The sequence below is a fragment of the Leptinotarsa decemlineata genome, unplaced genomic scaffold, assembly GCF_025532065.1.
Source record: "Leptinotarsa decemlineata unplaced genomic scaffold, Ldec_3_MD MMD2_tig00001064_RagTag_RagTag, whole genome shotgun sequence".
Classification (NCBI taxonomy): Eukaryota; Metazoa; Arthropoda; class Insecta; order Coleoptera; family Chrysomelidae; genus Leptinotarsa; species Leptinotarsa decemlineata.
Window position 1 is genome coordinate 13,225,618 of NW_027412558.1, and position 20,311 is coordinate 13,245,928.

General features: G+C 32.8%; 3 protein-coding genes across 10 annotated transcripts in view; 1 reads left to right on the top strand and 2 right to left on the bottom strand.

Moving 5' to 3' along the window:
• Window positions 1–532: 532 nt before the first annotated feature.
• Ubox5 (U-box domain containing 5) lies at window positions 533–2,039 on the bottom strand. Its single transcript, XM_023162277.2, has one exon. It carries the CDS (start codon window positions 1,909–1,911, stop codon window positions 721–723), a length of 1,191 nt encoding a protein of 396 aa, XP_023018045.1. The 5' UTR covers window positions 1,912–2,039; the 3' UTR covers window positions 533–720.
• LOC111507044 (uncharacterized) lies at window positions 1,310–18,731 on the top strand. Of its 4 annotated transcripts, none has more exons than XM_074175707.1 (11): window positions 1,310–1,448; window positions 2,699–2,926; window positions 4,492–4,635; window positions 4,686–4,798; window positions 4,862–4,915; window positions 4,971–5,033; window positions 7,083–10,649; window positions 10,728–11,031; window positions 12,398–13,593; window positions 16,604–17,945; window positions 18,008–18,731. In XM_074175707.1, exons 1-11 carry the CDS (start codon window positions 1,413–1,415, stop codon window positions 18,509–18,511), a joined length of 7,551 nt encoding a protein of 2,516 aa, XP_074031808.1. In that variant the 5' UTR covers window positions 1,310–1,412; the 3' UTR covers window positions 18,512–18,731. The 4 variants fall into 4 exon arrangements, with proteins under 4 accessions (XP_074031808.1, XP_023018042.2, XP_074031809.1 ...); XM_023162274.2 differs by lacking the exon at window positions 1,310–1,448 and adding an exon at window positions 2,159–2,277; XM_074175708.1 differs by lacking the exon at window positions 1,310–1,448 and adding an exon at window positions 2,260–2,307.
• The window catches only part of wap (DDB1 and CUL4 associated factor wap), a 31,933-nt gene continuing 13,952 nt past the window's right edge, over window positions 2,331–20,311 (bottom strand). For all 5 annotated transcript variants that reach the window (XM_074175709.1, XM_074175711.1, XM_074175710.1 and 2 more), the window contains one exon: window positions 2,331–2,881. The gene's annotated coding sequence lies outside the window, so the exon portion shown is untranslated. The remainder of the gene's footprint in view (window positions 2,882–20,311) is intronic.

Sequence of the window (20,311 nt, forward strand, 5' to 3'; positions counted from 1 at the left end):
TTAATCCTTAGCTCGCACAAGTTTCGACTTCTGAGGGTTGTCGTTCGTACCAAAGTTCACTGCATTTGGAAAAGAAAGGTTTTGGCTTTCTACTTCTCCAACTTCATACAAAACTTGTGAGAATCTTCCAAAGAATAGAAGGAAGCAATCAATTTCAGAAAGTTAACTCTATACAATTTTTTTAAATTGATTGTTTCCTTTCGTTCTTTGAAAGATTTCCACATTTTTTTTGTATAAAGATGGAGAAGTAGAAAGCCAAAACCGTTTCCAAAAATGTATCTTTCCCAAAAATATATTTCTTTCAATTAACTATATTATTGTTTATAATTAATTATGGTTATGAGTTATGATCCAGTCTTAAATGAATGTTCGTGAGATAACCATGAATGGCGCTAGCGTTTTGTGGGAAGTTATTCGAATTCAAGGTCAAATCAAGTTTAAATTGTACGCTATTTTCAAATTTGGAATATTTTGAAGATACATATTTGAAGACCAAATCAATTATTCAAAAGATTGAAAAAACACATCGTGCTTACTATTATGTGTTTTTATTGTCAAATTTTCTATCCAACAAAAATTATTTGAACATAAAATTTCAATAAATTTAGTTCCTGCACCATTGATATTTCTTTTTTTTGGTTTACTAACAAATTTTCATGTGAATTTCAAGTATAGTTATTACTTCCAGATTGGATATGGCTATATAAATCCAGCAGATGTTCATAAATTACATTTTTGCACTTCACTTTTCATAAATGATATATCACAGATAGAGCACTTTGAATTTTCACAAATGAGTAATAAACACACTCTACAGTAATAATGTTCACATGGAATTTTGTACAGAATATCTAGCTTATTCTTACATTTAACACAACTATTTTTATCGATACTCAAATCATCTGTAAAAGACATGAAACTAGTACTTCGTTTAACTTTTGAAATGGCTTCTTCTAGATCGCCATTACAATCAGAATAGTCATGTTTTCTTTTCACGTTATTACCTACATGATCACTTCTGGTGCCACTTGCCCTACCAATAGTTCTTCCCATGTTTGAAATTTCTGCCCGATGCGAATTTTGAAGAATAAACATGTCTATTCTAGTTTTTAGAGCTACGTTCATTATTGGTTTGAGGTGGTCAGTGAATTTTATTCCAGTAAATGGATCACAGGGTTTTCTTCCAAAGGATGTTTCATTTTGTATATGTTTTTCCAGAGTACTTTGATCTACAGTTTTGCCACTTGGCAATGTCATAGGTATTGACATAATATTACATGTTAAGTCATCTTTGAAGTCTTCAGGTATCTTGAATTCCTCCATTGGTGTTGAAATAGTGGCCACATTTGGTGTCAGGGATTTGGTGGCTAGTTTTGTTATAGTGTTGATAGTGACTTGAGAACAAGACTTTGATGGTATCCCCCACACTTCAACAGATCTCAAACAAGGTACTGATTTATCTGTTCTGAATATAACTATTTTGATACTGCTTGCATTTAAAAAACTTCTAAAAGCATTACTTCGGAAAAAACATAGTTCATAATTATTATTGTATCCCTCAGGAGGATTGGTTTTTGAGTATTTTCTACTATTGCAAAATATTATTCCCATCTTATCAAATACTGATTTACATATAAGAGTATGGGTAAGAATTTCATTTCTGGCATATATCTCGATTCCATTGCATTTCTGTGAACCCACTACTGTGTTGAGATTGATATGATCTATGTTAACCGGGCAAATAAACTCGAATTCGATTTCAACTGGTGGTTTTATCGCTGGATAGGCTATAAAACCGCGAACTCTCTTCGAATATTCGTCACTTATTAAATTTTCCACTTCGTAGCCATCCGTTGAAGGAGATTTACAAACGACCTTTGGATGCAAATTTGAATTTAAAAAGTTCCACATTTTCAACGGTTGAATTCAAATGAACCAATCACAGACAAAATGCTTTTGGGAGATCAGTCAAATAACATACTGAAATCTTATTTTCAAGGATAACAAAACGCTCCCAAATTCTGAGTGATAATTTGTGAATTTTTTCAATTTTGGTGGACTTCGATGCCTAGAAAAAAACTTTTGAATCAATTTCGTAAATCACAACAATCCCTCACTTACTTTTAAGAGAGCATGCGCAGTGCTCTCTAACGAAGAAATGCGTTGGTCGTCGGCATCAGTCGGTTTATGTAAGGAATGTTGAATTGTTGTGGTGTCTTTTATTCTGAAAGAGATTAAAAATAGTGAAAATGTATAATATTCACATTGTAGAAAATGGTGAGTGTGTATTTGGATTGCAGAATGAAAGTAATTTGATTTTCGATACTTACGTTTTCAAATTGCTTACATATTGATGAAATAAGCTTTGGCGGTTAAAATCCCCAAGTGCAGTAGTGGTACAGTAGTGTAAAGGAAATTGCCGCAAGAGAACGTTTTAAGTTGTGGTTTTGAAACCTCGAGTATTAAACGATTTTTATTTCAATTATATATCTGTAGACGACTAATCCCATGATAAATTTATCGCCTTTCTTAATTGTATTTAAATAAATGAAGATATTTTGATTAACTGCAGCATAATCACAACACTTCTACTTGGTAATTCTAGGGATTTTAGTTGCAATATTGTGGTTAGCTTTGTTTGTCACGCGTCATGTCTGACAAAATTTGATTCTTGCTTTAGCTTGTAAACAACTTTCAGGGAACTGATAGCAAAATGGAAAGTAGTTCTGAAAATATGGATTCTTCTGATGAGGAATACGGTTCTCTGTTGTTTTTCCGCAAGGATGGTGCACAATCCCTGATGTATCAATTATCCCAGGGCCAAACTACAGTGGGCTCTTCTCCAGAAGCTGATGTGAGGCTCAAAATCAGTGATGATCACCTAGAAAAAATACATTGTATCATCAATGTGAATGAAAGTGGAATTGTGAGTAAACCTTCCTATCCTACTGGATTTAGTTAAAGGTTATTTCTAAAAAGTGTTTTGTTTTTCTGGATATACCTAACCTGCAGTCTAAACTAAAATAAATATCAAATAGCAAATTTCAAATAGATTGATTCATGTATAACTTACTCTTCACCAATTATATTTACTTGTCTCAATTTGAATTCAAAATAGGTTGCACCTAGTGAGTTTTACATCCCTGTACCTACAGTGTTAGTTTAAGTTATCATTTCATCATACCTGTGGAAGAAAATGTATGAACTATAAAGCTGGATTTATAGTTTAAGTAACGCCACATAAGACGTACCGTAACGTAATCATTAACGCAAAAAAACAAATATTCCTTTCATAGATGACACACCGCAACGCAAAACAGTAGCATCCGCATGTGCATTCACTCTGTCAAATCCTGTTGTGTGTCAAATACAAAGAGATTTGTTTTGAAAGTTTCAAAATGTTTGTCAATAATTATCTTTTATTATCCACCTGTTTATTATTATTGGCAAGTGCGCTGATCAAAAAAAAAGGAAATCTAGGAAATTTAAAACAAAACCTTTAAATGTAGACAGAAGAATTCGCGGATTCTACACAACAACATTTTTGCCAATGAAAAATGATCCAGAACAATTTTTTAAATATACAAGAATGAGTGTTCCACTTTTTGAACGTTTGTTGGCACAAATTGTTCCAAAAATCCGGAAACGAACAATTTCTGACAGAATTACCCCAGAGGAAAAACTAGAGAGCACCTTTCAATAAGGTATTGTCTCTAACCAAATTATTTTTAAAATTTCTATTGGATTTATCATAGAGGTGTGGGAAGGACTGAACCAATGTTATTAACAAATCATAATCTACTTCTAGAAATATTAATTTAGAAAAGAAGATATATTTCATACATTTTTAAAATTTACCCATGTTTATAATAATACAATATCCTCGACAGCAAAAACCGTAAAATATTTTAAATAATAAACAAACTAACCACAAAATCGAAAACTAACATCTGATACATGACGCAAACTGTCAATTGTTGAAAACAGAAATTTCGTGCTCTGATTGGTTGTCCGTAAGGAATAGTTCCGCAAGAGATGAAACATGACCATCTCTTACGTTACGGATACGTTGTTGCGTTTGCGGAGTAGCATTTATAAATGAAAGCATGTTAATCTGAACCTTTATGTTTTTACGGTACGGTGGGCGTTAGCGGTACGGTTGCGTTACTTGAACTATAAATCAGCCTTAACTATTCATTACAACATAGAAGTAGAAAGCCAAAAAGCTTTTTTTCTAGTAGAATACTTCTGGGAAAAAAGTTAATTTTGAACTTTTCAGGCATCCTGTATTTAATTATGTTGTTTTTATGGATAATCTTTTTTAACAAAATTTTAATAACTCGAAAAATGAAATTTTTGATATGTTTCTCTTCTTGTATACCACATCCAGACTAACTATTTTATAAAGGATTATTGAAAAAACATATAGATATTGGTTTTTAACAATCAGCTAAAAATGGGTTGACTGATACGTGTATCTGTTTTTTGTAGGCCACCATTTTAAATAAATCTATAAAGGCCCCTGTAAAAGTAAATGGCATTTCAGTACGAAAGCATAAAGTATTGAATGATAAAGATATTATTGAGATAGTTGGGAAAAAATGTCAGTACCTGAATGACAATATCACAAAGGAGGTAAGTTTTCATTTCTTTGTAAAATTCAAGGTTCAATGAAATTATTACAGGAAGTAGAAAAAAATGAGAAAGATCTCGCCAAAAAGGTTTTAACACCTTCAATTAGAAGAAGTATGGCTCCTCAACTTCAATCAAAAAGTGCTAAAAAGTCGCCTAATTTAAAGTAAGTTGAATATTCCACATACCAATGATTCGCGAATAGATTTTATACATAGATTTTTTGTAGGACCAAAACTCCAGTTCAGGTTAAAAGAGCATTTTTAAAAAGGAACTCTGAAGGGTAATGTTCATTCAATTTAGTATAAATCTTATATTGATTGTCTGTAAACTTTTAGAACTTCCATTACTCCACAAAAAAGGATGGACCAAAGATCGCTTAGTGAAAAATCCAAAACAACGTGAGTAATTGTTTTTGTTTTAAAAAAGTTACCTTTAAAAAAAGTCACTTTTTGTTCATTGTGAATACAAGTTTTTCATTTATGATACTACAGAATGTTATTTACAGATTTACTTTGGTTGTAATTATAAATGTTTGGTTTGAAAATAGTCAGCCATTTCGATCAGACATAATTTGTATATGTGACATGCAATTAATATTTGCTTCCAATTACTTGACATATTGAAAAAGTCGGTGCCTGTGAGTAGTTTTCCTGTATCAAGGGTGTTCAGTTTGAAATCAGTTATATTAAATTGTAGAAACACTTTGAACTCCAGAAAATCGAATTTTGATATGATTTCAGTAAAAATTGTAAATTTTAGGAAGTATTAATTGATTTCCACCATGAAGAAAATCTCTGAAAACAAGAATATTTCTCTAATGCTAGATATAGTTATAGAAATTCAAGTTTATATGAAAATTCAACTTTATTAAGATTGAGAAAATTTAAATATTGTGTAAGGAATCTATTGAAAACACTTCCTCACCAGAACAGAATTGCTGTCTTCCAATGTACCTTTCACTAACCAAATTAGAAGATGACTAAGACAGTGTTAGTCTTGTATTTTGGTTTCATTGAATGCAAAATTGGACTTGGAGTTATGAAATTAGACGAAATCACTGATGTATAGTTCTTATCCAATATTGCCCTTAAGATAACCAATCATATGCTACCTTCTTATTTCGAAGAATTTATCATTTATAGAAATTCCACTCACAATTACACTACTAGACAAAATGACAATTTTCACCTGCCACGATGTAGTTTATCAAACTCCATGAAAATTTTATTATATAAAGGCCTCATTGAATATAACAAACTTCCCCAAAATGTGAAGAATAATAAAAACCTGTTTCAATTCAAAAAAGATTTGACTGATTATATGACTGGTATCACAATAGAATAGATAGTAAGTGACTCGGTATATATTATGTATTTATGTGTACCTATATGTATATATGTATTATATCCTTACTATGTGTGTTTATATAACATGAAATATTATGTTTGTGTATTAGGATCTTCCTACCAATAAATCATTCATTCATTCATTCATTCATTCATTCAATTACTTCTCTCTTTTAATGAAATTAAGTTAGTTTTTTATTATGGCTCTCTATGCTATTTATTAATCTTCACTATTCCATCTCACAAACTACCGAAAACAATTTGATCTTCACAAACTTTATTTTCTAAATTTCACGACATGTTTCGCTATCACACTAGCTTTTTCATAGTAAATAACATATTGAAAACTAATTACTTACTCTAACTTTTAAATACCACATGTAATCACCAGTGAGAACTACCTACATAGGTATGTACTCAAATGTAATTACCTAGAGCTTAGAGCATCTACTAAACTTTTATACTCTAGGCCGAGTCAATCAGGAAATTCAGTATTTCAGTATCTTCAGTCTAAACCTTAATGAATAATCTTATATTAACAATTGCTTAAAAAAAGGCAATCGGTTGTGGAACTAGGTATAGTTTACATAGTTGAAATCCCTGATACACTTGTATTCATTTACTTGTAACTCTTGATTTTTTCAAGATTGTGAAAGATCAAAACCTCAGAAAATAAACCACAAAAATCAAAAACAAAATTTCTCGTAAACAATTTGTAGTCTGATTTCTAAATCACTCTCTAGGATGATCGAATGATTAGTAATGAATATATGTTTTAATAGTATTTCTATGTGAATTGTGGTCCCAAATTCATTCTCAAAGAGTAGATTCCAATCACTCAAAACTATAATAATTACACGATTTACTAAACAATTACAATAACTAATGAGAAGAGAAATGAAAATTTCTATTTTTTTACCACTTTTATTTGTAACTAACGTTACTGCAGTTTCGTCCTAAAATGTCCGTATAGGACGAAACTGCAGTAACGTTAGTTACTGGTAAAAAACAGAAATTTTCATTTCTTTTTTCATTACGATTTCCTACCACGTAGTAACGGCTACATCCATCAATTTACATTAACTAATGTTTAATTTTCAGTTCAAAATTGGTTGTCTCCAAGGCGCTGGGTGCCAATGCAAGTAATACAAAACATCGATTATCTCTGGGAAGTAATCCACGAAAAGTCTCCAGAAACAATGTAAATTCAAGAGTTTCGGCTAGAAATATCCAGTTCGACAAGAATACCATAACCTCGATGATTACAGAAGAGGAAGAAATACCCTCACTCTCTATGAACCAATTGACAACACCAATAAATAAAAAAGTGGAATCTGTCAAATTGAGTTTGAGAACAAGAAGTTCGAAGAAACTGTCCACAGCTGGCGATCTCATAGATTTAAATTCTCCTAGAAAGTCTATATTGAAAAACACCCCTAGAAAGAGTGAATTGGCTACAGAGGATGACACCAGCGATCTTTTGGGAAAAACGGTATCATTTTCCAATGTTAAAGTGAGGAATTTGAAAAATGATAAGGGCATTTTGTACTCTGATGAAACAGAGTATTTGAGATTATCTTCATCATCACTCACCAATGATGATTCATTGGTTTTTTCATCAGATACCGAATCTTCAAAAAAATCTGTATCAATGTTGTCTTTGAGAAAGAGTATGGAAAAACCATCTTCCAGCAGATCTCGATTGTCTTTGCAAAGGACAAGTCTGAATTCAGTAGACAAACAAAGGAAGAGCAATCATGAATTGAAAACAAGAATATTTTCAAGGAGATCTCTACATTCTCTGAAAGAAAAATCAAAAGATGTATCTTCTAATGATGAACCTACCTTGGATGACACCAACAAAGGCAATTCAAGTGAAGATTCATTTGAACTACAGTTATCAAGTCCTTCTGATCACCATTCCATGACAGACGAAACGAAAAGTACCCTAAGTTCGTCAGTGAAAATTTCAACTCCAAGGCAGAGGTGTTCCACATCTGGTACAGCTGCAACGAATAGTAAAGTCTATGAAGAAAATGATGTTTCTCTAATCGTCAACATTGATGAAACTAATGAATTATCAGTAGGAGGATTTTCTATGAAGGAAAATGACCCGATGATTGATTTTACCGAGGAAGATGGTTCTAAAGTTGATGAAATCCATTTGTCTCCCATTTTTCAAGGATCAAGACAATCATCTTCTGGGAGAAGGAGTAGCGATGCAAATATTCTCAAAGAGACAAAAGGTCATGGTGACCAATCTTCAGTGGGAAAAAGTCTTAAATATAATGAAGAAGATGAAGAGGATAGATTACTTGATATTTCTGAAGGTAATGCAACTGACCAGTCAGAACTTGAATCTTCACTTGCCGATGAAGAACCACCCCCTTTATCGAAACGAAGATTATCGGATAGAAGAAGGCGCACTTTGGAACCATGTATATTATCTCGTAGATCCGGTAAAAATCGGAAGTCTTTACCAAAAGAAATGTTCTCATCTTTAAGAAATAAAGATTTGAAAATGACGAAATCTCCATTGAAAATAGCAAATAGTAATAACGAATCAACTTCACCATGTCACAAGGGTACATCAGTCTCTAATACATCAACAGAGAAGATTTATCAAGCTACTGGTAATAACAAATCTGTAAGTCAACTTTTGAAAAAGTCGTTATTGTCTGCAGATGACAAAACGCCAGAAGAAAGCCGTAGATGTTCGTTAAGAAACAGTAATAATTTTGTGGTTCAACACATTGAAAATGAATCAAGAACCCCCTTAGTAAGAGGAAAAAAATCTTTAGGAAATCTTGAAGAACTGATCCCGGACTCAAAAAATGCATCTGACTTAAAGATAAGATCTTCATTAAAAGACAGAGAATCTTCAGGTGAAGATCTTGACGAAATTTTGAAAAATGAAACACGCCAGCAAGAGAAAGGATCTAATAATAGTATTCAAGTAAACCCCAGCTCTTCGTCAGAAAAAACTACATCTATAACAAGAAACAGATCTTCAGGAAGAGGTAAAAGGTCATTGGTTGGTGATCTTAATTCACCAGTAGAACCAGAGGTAAATTCTTTGAGAAAAAGCAGGAAATCATCCATAAGCAATCTAACACTACGAAATAGGTCTTCAGTAAAAGGTGAAAAATCATTGGTCGATGATCTTCAAAAAGAAGAGCTTGATTCAAAGGACCAGTCCTGTGTGAAATCTGAATCTGAACTTAATGAAGACTCAACCTTAACCATGCGAACACCTGAGTTCACGAACCAATATGCCAGATCAAGCAGGAAATCATCACTTGGCACCCTTCAAAAAATTAATTTACAGTCGGAAGGACAAACATTCAAACAAAGCTCAACTTTGCCAATTGAAGACAGAACATCTGGTTCAAATGAAACAAGTAGAAATTCATTAATTGAGAGTACTCATCAGGACTCAACTTTGATAATGAATGAACTAATGACAACATCACGAAACAGATCCTCGGTGAATGCCAGAAAATCTTCGATAAGTGATCTTCATACAGATTCAACTTTTGTAATGGAAGATGAAACAGCTGAAGCAAAGAACAATTTTTCTAGAAGAAGTGGGAAATCTTCACTTGCTGGTATCCATCATGATAAAACTTTACCTTTAGAGGAACAAACATTTGCTCCCAAAAACCAGTCTTTGAGAAAATCTACAAAGTTGTCAATGAACAATCTTTCCAAAAACTTAACTTTGCCGTTGGGACTTCAGCAGAACCTGATCATAACATTGGACAATAAAACACCTGAGCTAACTAGATCTTCAGTTGAAATAAAAAATTCTTCAATCCGTCGTTTCTCTCAAGGTACCACTCCATTGAAACATGGAGTGTCTCTGCCTATTCGGAGATCATCAAGAACACCTAAACCGAGTTTCAAATACTCTATGAGAAATTCTTCCCAGTCTCCAGCAAATCAAAGTAGCAAATCTATTGCTGGTCTAGAAACAAACAAACCTTCAGTGCAAAGTGTAGTTTCAGTTAGTGATAATGATGAATCATTACAAGAAGAAACAGTTGAAAAAAGTACTTTATTTACAGCTGAAAAGTCAAAAAGGATTTCAGTCAGATTATCTCCTGTCGGTCATCATCCTCGAAGATCTGTAAGAAGAAGCAGCAATGTTGAGAATTCTTACACAGTTTCTCTTGCTCATTCTACTTTGAATGAAAATTTCCCTTCGTTTATGCAGTATGATGAATTCACCATCGAAGATAGTGGAGCAGAAACTCTAGAATCCAAGAGAAAAGCTTCGTTTAGGAAATATGAACCTGAAGGATTGACAGATTGTGATGATTCGGATATGACTCATGAATCTAAGACCCCTGAAATGAGTAGACGATCATCTAGAAGAATTAACAAATCTTCTGCTGAAGGCATTGGAAAATCACAATTGTCTATGACATTAGAAACTCCTGAAATGAATCGGACTTCTTTAATGGGAAGCATCAATACTAAAACAGAGGTGATATCAGTGAGTGATTCTTTGGAAAGTACTCCTGAAAATAATACTTCTATTGTTTATATTGACTCATCATTGGACGAGTCGCGCAAGCGGAGTCATATGAAATTATCAAAAACTATCCATTCTAAAATTGAAGAAAGTGATCTGTCAACGCCAAAATCGGCTATTAAAAGTCGAAGGTGAGTTGAAAATTTTGTATTCGATAATTTTCTTTTTTGGTTTTCCACAATATTTTTTACCAAATTTGTTCTCGACAGGGGCAAATCTACACCATACCAACCAGTAACAGAAGATATTACTCCCGTATCTCCTTTGGACCCAACCGAAAGTGAATCCGGTTTTAAAACTCCCTTGACTACTCCTGGATTATTTGAGAACATTCGTAAATCTGCAATCAAATCAAGAAGTCGAATGCAAAAGTCATCAAAAAGTTTAATGGAGGAATTGAACAAAGCCAAATCTAACAAAAAGGCTACTAAGAGACCAAGGGAATCCAATGACAATTCTGTTAGGCAACATAAAAAAAGAAAACTAATTATAAATGAAGATGACAGTTTTGAGGTGAGTTTTCTTCATGTATAAATCATTGTAAGTAATAAGTAATACTGTTTTACCCAACATTTACAACAATTCACAGATTAGGGCGATTATAAGAAAAAAAAATCATTAATTAGTTGGTTAATATAAATTTTTTTGTGGTGTGGTTTTTATTGACATATGTGTCATGGCCAGATTTGTGGAAACAAGCTAAATTGTTCCTGGTGATTAATTTTCAAAGTTATTCGAAATGCTCATATATAATCGAATCTATCCTGCCGTCTTGAGTCATTAATAGTTGATGATGGGCAGATGCAACATGAAAGCTTGGAGTTTAGAAGATGCCTAGCGTCCGTTTCATGCCTCTATAAACTCAATCTGGAAGAATTAAAGATAAATCAGGATCCTAAGGTAATGGTTCAATGCAAAGCCAAGCTTTGATATACAACGCCGAATGAGATTCACCCTCTTGTCTTTCACTATCTAGGTTGTATTGTAGTGAAAGACAGAGAACAAATCTTGTTCGTTGGTTGAAGTCGAAACAAGGCTTTGCAATGCACCGCCTTGGAGAGTTTCATTTATCCTTGATATTAAAAGTTAAGTGAAGTCAAAATATGCTTTATTTTCTGAAGATTCATATCTTATTGACAAAGCTTGGTTAAAAAAATTAAATAAAAAACCAAACAAAATTACACATATTAGCTATCACTACTCAGTCATATAAAACTATAAAATAATATATAACTTCAAGTAGATACTGAATATATGTATGTGTAACAAAATAGGACAGAAAAAAATAACGGAAGCAGTTTGTATTTACTTAGCACAATACAACACTTTAGAAAAAAAGCCAGTAATAATGTATTTTGAAATATTGATTACATGAACTGTATTGAGAGTTGGACACAAGTCAATCAATCATGCTTTATTGTCCAAGAAATCCTTATTCACCGATTGCGTCTTGTCGAATCTATATGGATGGGATGATGTTATCCCTTTTATCTACTAAGGTTTGTCATTCAATGACAGTTGAGTCCTGCAATGCATTTGTGGTTCAATTTGACACCATTGATGAGATCTTGGCGGGTCGAAACAGTGCTGCCTGGTGTTAGATCACAAATACTTTTTTTAAGGGCTCTGGTTTCATTAATCTGAAATGAAAACTAACATTTGTCAAAATTTCATTTTACTTGTATGTATTTATAGATACATCAGAGATAATTAGTTTAGTTTTTTTCATATTAGATTGCTTTTTAGGCATTAAATTTTTTCAAGTTTCAGTTCTGTTCTTTTTGTAGTTATAGTTCTGAAATATTTTTTTCCCACAATAAACATGTATTTTCCTTGAGAAATTAAATTCGTTATTATTAATTCACCTCAATATTTTCAGGCATATGATGATTCTTTTGAATCTTTCCAGTCTGATGAGGCACTTACTGACATTTCTGCTTCATTTGTATCTCAAGACACACCTAGTCACTTGAGTAATCTTACCGATAAGCCTGTTATCACTCATCCTCGTACCAGGTCCTCAACAGGAGAATGGATAACGAAACGCCAGTCTGTTAGGAGGTCTCTTCCTATATCTGTTTCGACAGCCCATACTATTACTTCAGGTTCTGTCGATGAGGAAGTATTCGAAGAAAGTTTGGATGCTTCAAGTGAAGAAGTTGAAATAATACTAGAGAGTCCAAAGAATGATATCGAGAATGTTTCTGGGATTAGAAGACTTACGAAAATACCAAAGGTTCAGAATAGTCCTAAAGATGATTTAACGGATGTAAGAGGAACGAAAACATTATTTAGCACACCGAAAGTGACGAAATCACCTCGCAATGAACTGGTTGACTTGAGAGGTGTCAAAAAACTTCTAACAACTCCAAAAGACATGAAATCTCCCAAAAATGATTTAACTAACATTGTTGGAGTAAAAAAGCTTTTAGCTACTCCCAAGGAAATAAAATCTCCAAAAAATGATTTAACAAATATTGTTGGAGTGAAAAAGATTTTAGCTACTCCCAAGGAAATAAAATCTCCTAAAAATGATTTAACCAACATTGTTGGGGTGAAAAAGCTCTTAGCTACTCCTCGAGAAGTGAGACCACCCAAAAATGACTTGACGAATATTGTAGGGGTCAAGAAACTTTTAGCCACCCCAAAGGAAATGAAATCTCCAGAAAATGATCTCACCAATGTACCTAATTTACGAAAAATAATGTCACCTAAGTTACAAAACAGCCCTAAAAATGATCTCAGCGATTTGAGGGGTGTGAAGGTGCTATTGAGTACACCTAAAGAGTCTAAAGATCCTCAAAATGAGTTGAGCTGTTTGGAAGGAGTAGCAGATATATTTAATATTTCAGGAGTTCACAGATTGAGCAACACTAGTGATATTGAGAACAACGAAGATCTGTTCGATAAACTGATGGACAAACGACCTCCGAGAACCTACCGCGGAAAGAGCTTGTCACCAAACAAAACGATCGATTCCTATGGAGCTAGAAGGAAGACAATGGGCGACAAGAGTGTTACAAGTCCGAGAGTGGAAGACTGGGTTAAAGATCAAGCTGTAATAAGACTTGAAAGGTTAGTACTGTCATATTTATTTTCAATCCCTCATGGCCCTTTGGTTTTATTGAATGAGAACACAATCACATCACTTTTTTCAAATTTGCTTGCGATCAGTGCATAGTATTGAAATGATATTTTTGTGCAGTTTTTTTAGATTGTGATATTTGACTAAACGCCTTCTAAAAAACCTAAAGTTTCATGACATGATTGTAATATACTGGACTTGTTGGAAATTTAAAAGAAATGTCAATATCCATTCTCTGAAATAGAAATTTTATCAACCTATTTATTGAAATTAGCATAGCAATTTTTGTGTTTTCTTCTTGTACAATAATTATATGACTAATTGAGTGCTCATTTTTTTCGACTTGTTCACTTGGCAGTAAAATATTATGGAAAACATTTGGCAATGCTGTAAATTATTCTGTGTTGGCAAATTTACTGATTTCTTCAAGTTCTTAGAGTGCTGATGAAAGTGATGATTTACGATTTAGGTTCTCATCAGCAGGCAGTAAAATGTTCTAACATATTTTATGAATTGTGATGTGTACAAGAATTGTTTCTTTCACTATTACTCATTGGATATTCGCTATCGAAAATATTGGACTTAGTAGTGTATCAACTGTTTGATCTACATATGCGTGAATCACATAGACAATGTAGCTCTAGTTATCTATTTCAAATGCTTTCATCGATTAATTGAGGATAGTTAATACTTGTGACTTCATATCTCTATATTTTTTTAACTCAGTCTTTTACTGATTATTTAACTTGGTTAGTGAAAAGACGAGAGGCAGTATTTTTGTACTGGTTTTGAAAAAGTTTTCATGGACTTATTTTATATCAGAGGTTACAAATTCTTCCTTTCGAGTATCTCAGTGAGAAGGGTAGTCCAAATACAAAACACAATTCACAACATTCACCTGTATAAGTTAGGAGTTCCTCAAGGAAGTGTGCTTGATCCAGTATTGTTTTGGCTGTACATAGCTGATATTGTAAAATACTCGTCAAACTACAAATTAACACATTATAAATGAAATCATAAAATATAGACATTCAGTTAGGAAAAACAACTCTGAGAAGATAAGATAATGGGAAGTTTTTGGGTGTAACTATGTGTGATACCCTTTATTTGGTACATAATAAATGATGTATTGGATGTCATACACCACAGCAGACGATCTCAAACTTAATAGAGTAGTAGATAACTTTTGTGACGCAGAACTGTTACAACTAGACTTGAATTACTTCCCTCGTTGGTGTGATATAAACATGCTTCATTTAAATATAAATAAATGTTATTCAGTAACATTTTCAAAAACTGTAAAGCCTATTGTATATCCATACGAAATCATAAGTATTGTTTGATAAAGTAATCTTCAAAGGTCATATTGATCACATCGTATCTAAATCACTCAAATTATTGGGATTTTTTCAATGATCCACAGACAAGTTTTCTATAAATACCTTTAAAATATTGTATTGTTCTTTGGTACGCTCGGTCTTGGAAAGTAACTGCGTGATATGGAGTCCTCTATATCAGGCAGATATATCTTGGATTGAGAAAATACAAAACAAATTTCTGAGATCATGTGCATTTGAGCTCGGATATCAGAGATGTGATTATGAGTACTTCGATATTCTACTACTTTTGAATTTATCTACTTTAGAGCACCGCCGATTTGAAATTGATTTAAGACTTCTTTATAAAGTTATAATGAACTGTCCATATGTAACACAACTGATTGACTTCAACGTAAATTCAAGATGAACCAGAGCGTCAAAGTTGTTTAAAATTCCTCATCATTCCACCAGATATGACTTGAATTACTAGAATGCTTAGGCTAGCAAATAAGAATAGCACCTATATTGATTTATTTGGTTTACATTCTTACAAATATCAGATTAAAGTATTGACCTACCATGAAAAAACTGCTGATTATTATTAATAATTGAATTATATTTTGTATTAGTATTCTATATTGTTCAATTGTTTATTTTTCTCTCACACTATATGCTCATTGTAAAATGGCAAGTCCGTAAATAAATATGTTGGATGTCTCCAAAAAGTGTTGAGAATTGATATACTATAAAATTTATATTTTGTTATAAAAAAATTGCATCCTTTCATATGTTATGGAAAATATCTTCTTCAGCTGAAAAAGTATGTTTATGCAGTGATGTAGCTTGGTTATCTCATTCACAAGTTCCACATCAGTTGATAAAATAATAATAATAATCTTTGAAAATTTGTTGTTTCATTCAATTCTGTTAAAAAAAATCACAAACATTCGAATTTGGAATTCAATCAAATAAATACCATTCATGACTATAATACAAGACAAGCAAAAAACTACCAGTTGAATCATATCGCTTAAAATTTGGGGAGAAATCAATATTTCATTTAGGAGTTAAAATATATAATAATCTTCCAGATAAATTAAAAATGAATCAAAAAACAAAATTCAAATCGGAATTGAAAAAGTTTCTGCTTTCTTTCTCTAATTGAAATTCTGATCTCCATATTACATTTTTTTAAATAAATTGATGGATGTAGCCGTTACTATCACGTAGTAATGGCTATAATTCAAAAATGTATATATGTATGTGTATGTATATATGTATATTGTTTGTATTTATGTGCTGTATATGTAACTGATATTTAATATTGAAATCATTTATTTAATCATTATTTTGAATTTTATCCCTGTTATAAAAATTCTTGTTTCTTGGGATTAATAAAGATTAATATTATTACATTTTGACACAATTTTTATCTACACGTGTTGGAACAGATTTGTAAAAACAAAAGACATGTTACTGACTATTGCCTAATCTATGTGAAAACGACACAAAGAAGAAATAAATTGAATATTCATCTGAATATCTCTCTTCATTACTTAAAATGGCTGTGTACTCGGATGATCTGTTGAAAAATTGTCCAATTGAGTATCTTTTTTTCTTTGATAACAGCATGGCTGTACAATTATTTTTTGTATGCTCTTATTCATGAAAGTTGTTACAGGTGGGATAATACGGAGTCTGATGACAAAATACCTGAAGCAGAATTGAAGGACGTTGTTGAGGAGCCACCAACAAGAAGCAAGAAAAAGACGAGGGTTGAAGAAATAAGAGAAGCCACAGACGTAGATTCACCTCCTAGAAGAGGTGGAAGAAGAAAAGCTGCATCAAGGACTCAAAATAAAGCAGAAACTTCAGCACCAACAGTTTCTCCTCCGAAAAAAACCACTCGGGGTAGATCAAAAAAAGTTATGGAACAAGACCAGCATGATGAAACGGAAGAAGTGAAGGAAGTAGAAAAGTCCACAGATTCTGATATGGAAGTAATTGGTACTGATTCTCCTAGAACGACCAGGGGTAGAAAGAAGACTGTTGTCCATAAAGAAAAATCCACCAAAGGAAAGAAAAAAACAGTGAACTTGAAGCTTGAAAATAGAGAAATTGAAGAAGTAGACAAACCTGGTAGAGTTAATGAAAATGATGAAACATCTGAAGAGCCTGTAATAGCTTCAGTGGAATCTCCTAAAACAACCACCAGAGGTAGAAGGAAGGTCGTAAAATCTCCTGTTGTGGAAAGGACCACAAGAGGTAAAAGGAAGGTGAACGATAAAAAATCTGAAGAACTTGACGTGGAAACAAATAAGTCAAAATCTGCTAGTGGAAAAGAGAAAGTGAATATGGATGAGCAGAAATCCGATAATGTCACAGTACTTTCAGATGAATCTCTTATAACAAGCAGAAGCAGGAGAAATATTCCGGAGGTTGCAGTTATAGAAAAGGTTACTAGGGGAAAAAAAAAGTTGGTTGAGATGTCTGATGATATATTGGAGAAATCGGAGGAAAGTACTGTAACTTTAGAATCACCAAAGGTACCAACAAGAGGAAGAAGGAATGCGAAAATTATAGACAAGGAAAGTATAAAAAAACCAACAAGAGGTAAAAGAAAAGTGGAAGCCATTGAATCTGAAACATCGCAAAATTCGAAAAAAATCTTGAAGAGCAAAGATGAAAAAGTGGACGAGATTTCGTCGGAACAATCTGAAGTTTCGAGCACGCGTTTCAAAAAACCATATCCAAAAGCAACAAAAGTTTCTGCAATAGAAGAAGAAGAAATTTCTTCTAATCTAGTTGACAGCACTACAGGAGACATATCTCCTGTATCTAGTGAAGAGTTGGAGAAAGAAAATGTTTCTAAACCACTCAGAGGGAGAAAAACAAAGAAAAATTCGGAAAATGAAAAGCTGGATGACAAACCAGTATTGAAAAGAGCAAAGAGGGGGAGGAAGGTATGTTCAGATGACAGACTCAATACATTGGAGGCAAGAGAAGATACAAAAGAAGCCGAGGTATATTTTGTAAACTATTTCTGATAAACTTTAGTTTAAATGAATGCCTTTATTATTTTTAGGATGAAAAAGTGGTTAAATCTAAAACGAGAAAAGCGGTACAGAAAAAAAACTCTGTTGAAGTACTCAAAGAAACTGGCGAAGAGATCAACAACTCCAAACCTACACGAGGCACCAAAAACAAAAATAATGAGGAACTTCCAAGTACCACTACCAAAAAACAAACCAGGGGAAAGAAACAAGGTGAGGATGAAGTTATCGAACCAGTCAAACCAACGAGAAGTAGGAGGCGAAAAGAGATCGAGGAATACACAGAAGAAGAGCCAGCTAAAAAAACTACAAGAAAAAATAACACAGAAGAAGAGGATGCATCAGTGGATGCTACAAAGAGGTCAGGGCGTCTGGCCAAGAATAAATCAGTCTCAAAACTTGCAGCAGAGCAGGAAACTAGTTCACCGAAAACGAGAGCGACGAAGGGAAATTTTAATAAATACGGAGCACAATTTGAAGTTGAAAGCCCTGGGAAGGCAGTTGGTAAACGAAATAGGGTCGTCCGTTTTGAATAAAATGCATCAAGTGCTTTGTTTAAGAAAACTCTTTATGAATCGTACAAGTGAGTTTTTTTTTCAAAAATACTTGCCAGTTTCGAGTTCTTACTTTTACTTTTTTGTACAATTTTCTCTTTGATTTATATACTTATATATATCAAGATTTTATATTTACATATTTATGGATTCCTAGTTGTATAGTTTAAAAAGTTTGAGAACAATAAAGTTTCATTTTTGATGGTGAGGTTGATAAATTCCATGTAATGTTTCAATTTTTTAGTGAAAAGTTCAACAAGAAACCATTTCAGAATAGTGTCTGGTCTCTTCTGGTCTGTATCGGTGATGGCAAGTTTACAGAAATATACCCAGAGTTAAATATTAGATTACCTGTATAGACGACATTTCTTAAAGCAACTGAAACAAGATATAAAACCTTGATGATATTGACACTAAGGAACATTTGAATAGAACAATTTTTGCCCAGTTTTTACTCCTCAGGCTATCATCTTGAGCCTTGTACAAACTGCTAAATAGGTTGTTGTCGATGACACTCAGCTTTTAATTGATGTTGTTCAGTTTCTATTCATTAGTGTTGGACAAAATGATTGGCATTAAAATAAGATATCACAACCAATATGCATGAAAAATAGTTTTGGTATACTCTGACCATTAAAGTTAAAATTCTTTGATTTTTAAATTGTATTTGATGAAATTTATATTTGAAGGATATTTTTCACCCAAACAATTTGCTATTTTCAGGTTGGTACCACTTTTTTCTTACGAACCATTTCCGGTTCATGTTTCGACACCTAAAACTTCTTATCTGTCGAAACACTTGTTAAATAGCTGTATTAGTATCAAAATGTTATTTGTAAGATCTGTGTATATTTTTTTTTGTTCGTTTTTCAAGGATCAAACCAATGTATCTACCTTAATTTGTAAATATTTTATACAAAGTTATAGTACAATCTAATTTTAGGACAAGTGCCAGACAAATAGAAAAGGAATGAAGAAGACTTCATTTTTTCTGTTACATTTTATCACTAGATTTTTAAATTGAATCTGATGGTCTCTAATTGCTTTCTCCTTTTTCATCTCTGAGATGATTTTTTTGGCACAGTGTGTCGCAATATATTTAATATATTTTAGTACTACTGAAAATGTAATTTGATTAAAAAGAAATTATTGAAAATATCTTGTTTTATTCAAGTGAAACATAAAAGAAACATTTGGTTTTCCAACAAAAGTATATTAGAATTTTTGAAAATGGAAGGGTTTTTGGAGAATTGTGCGAGCAAGAAATTAACAAGGTACCTTTCAAAGGACATTACTAGCAAGGGTCAGAAGAGACAGCAAACACCCAAGTGACCCACATGACACAATCACTTAGTCTTTTACAGGTTAGGTCAGGTCAAAAATGAGTGGGTCTATTCGATCCTCCACCGCAACCAGCAAGGGTTTATTGTGGCTCATACCTATTCAAACTATGAAATATACCCAGCTTCTAAACGAAGTCGATTAGTTTATATGGTGAGTGATTTTTTAATGATGTCATACAAGTCACCCATCGAGTCCCAGAGTCGGTCATTGGTTTCCATGATTTGATACTAATTTATCTGACTGGCATTGAAATATTTTTCATTTGAATGTTTTTCAAATGAAATGTTTATTCTTGAGGTCAGTTATAGATAGAAGGATTACATGGGAATCAGAGATTCGATCTTCCATTCTCTAGAATTTTTAACAAATTTCGGCTGCTTGATACCAAGATATATACATGAAAACAAAAAATGGGTGGTATACACATTTGTATACCAA

Excerpts from the sequence above, each read along its gene's own strand:
- LOC111507044 (XM_074175707.1), top strand. The coding sequence starts at position 1,413 with ATGGTATCCCCCACACTTCAACAGATCTCAAACAAG. Across the intron at positions 5,034-7,082 it reads AGTGAAAAATCCAAAACAAC|TTCAAAATTGGTTGTCTCCA; the intron begins GTGAGTAATTGT and ends TTTAATTTTCAG. Across the intron at positions 10,650-10,727 it reads TCGGCTATTAAAAGTCGAAG|GGGCAAATCTACACCATACC; the intron begins GTGAGTTGAAAA and ends TGTTCTCGACAG.
- Ubox5 (XM_023162277.2), bottom strand. The coding sequence starts at position 1,911 with ATGTGGAACTTTTTAAATTCAAATTTGCATCCAAAGGTCGTTTGTAAA.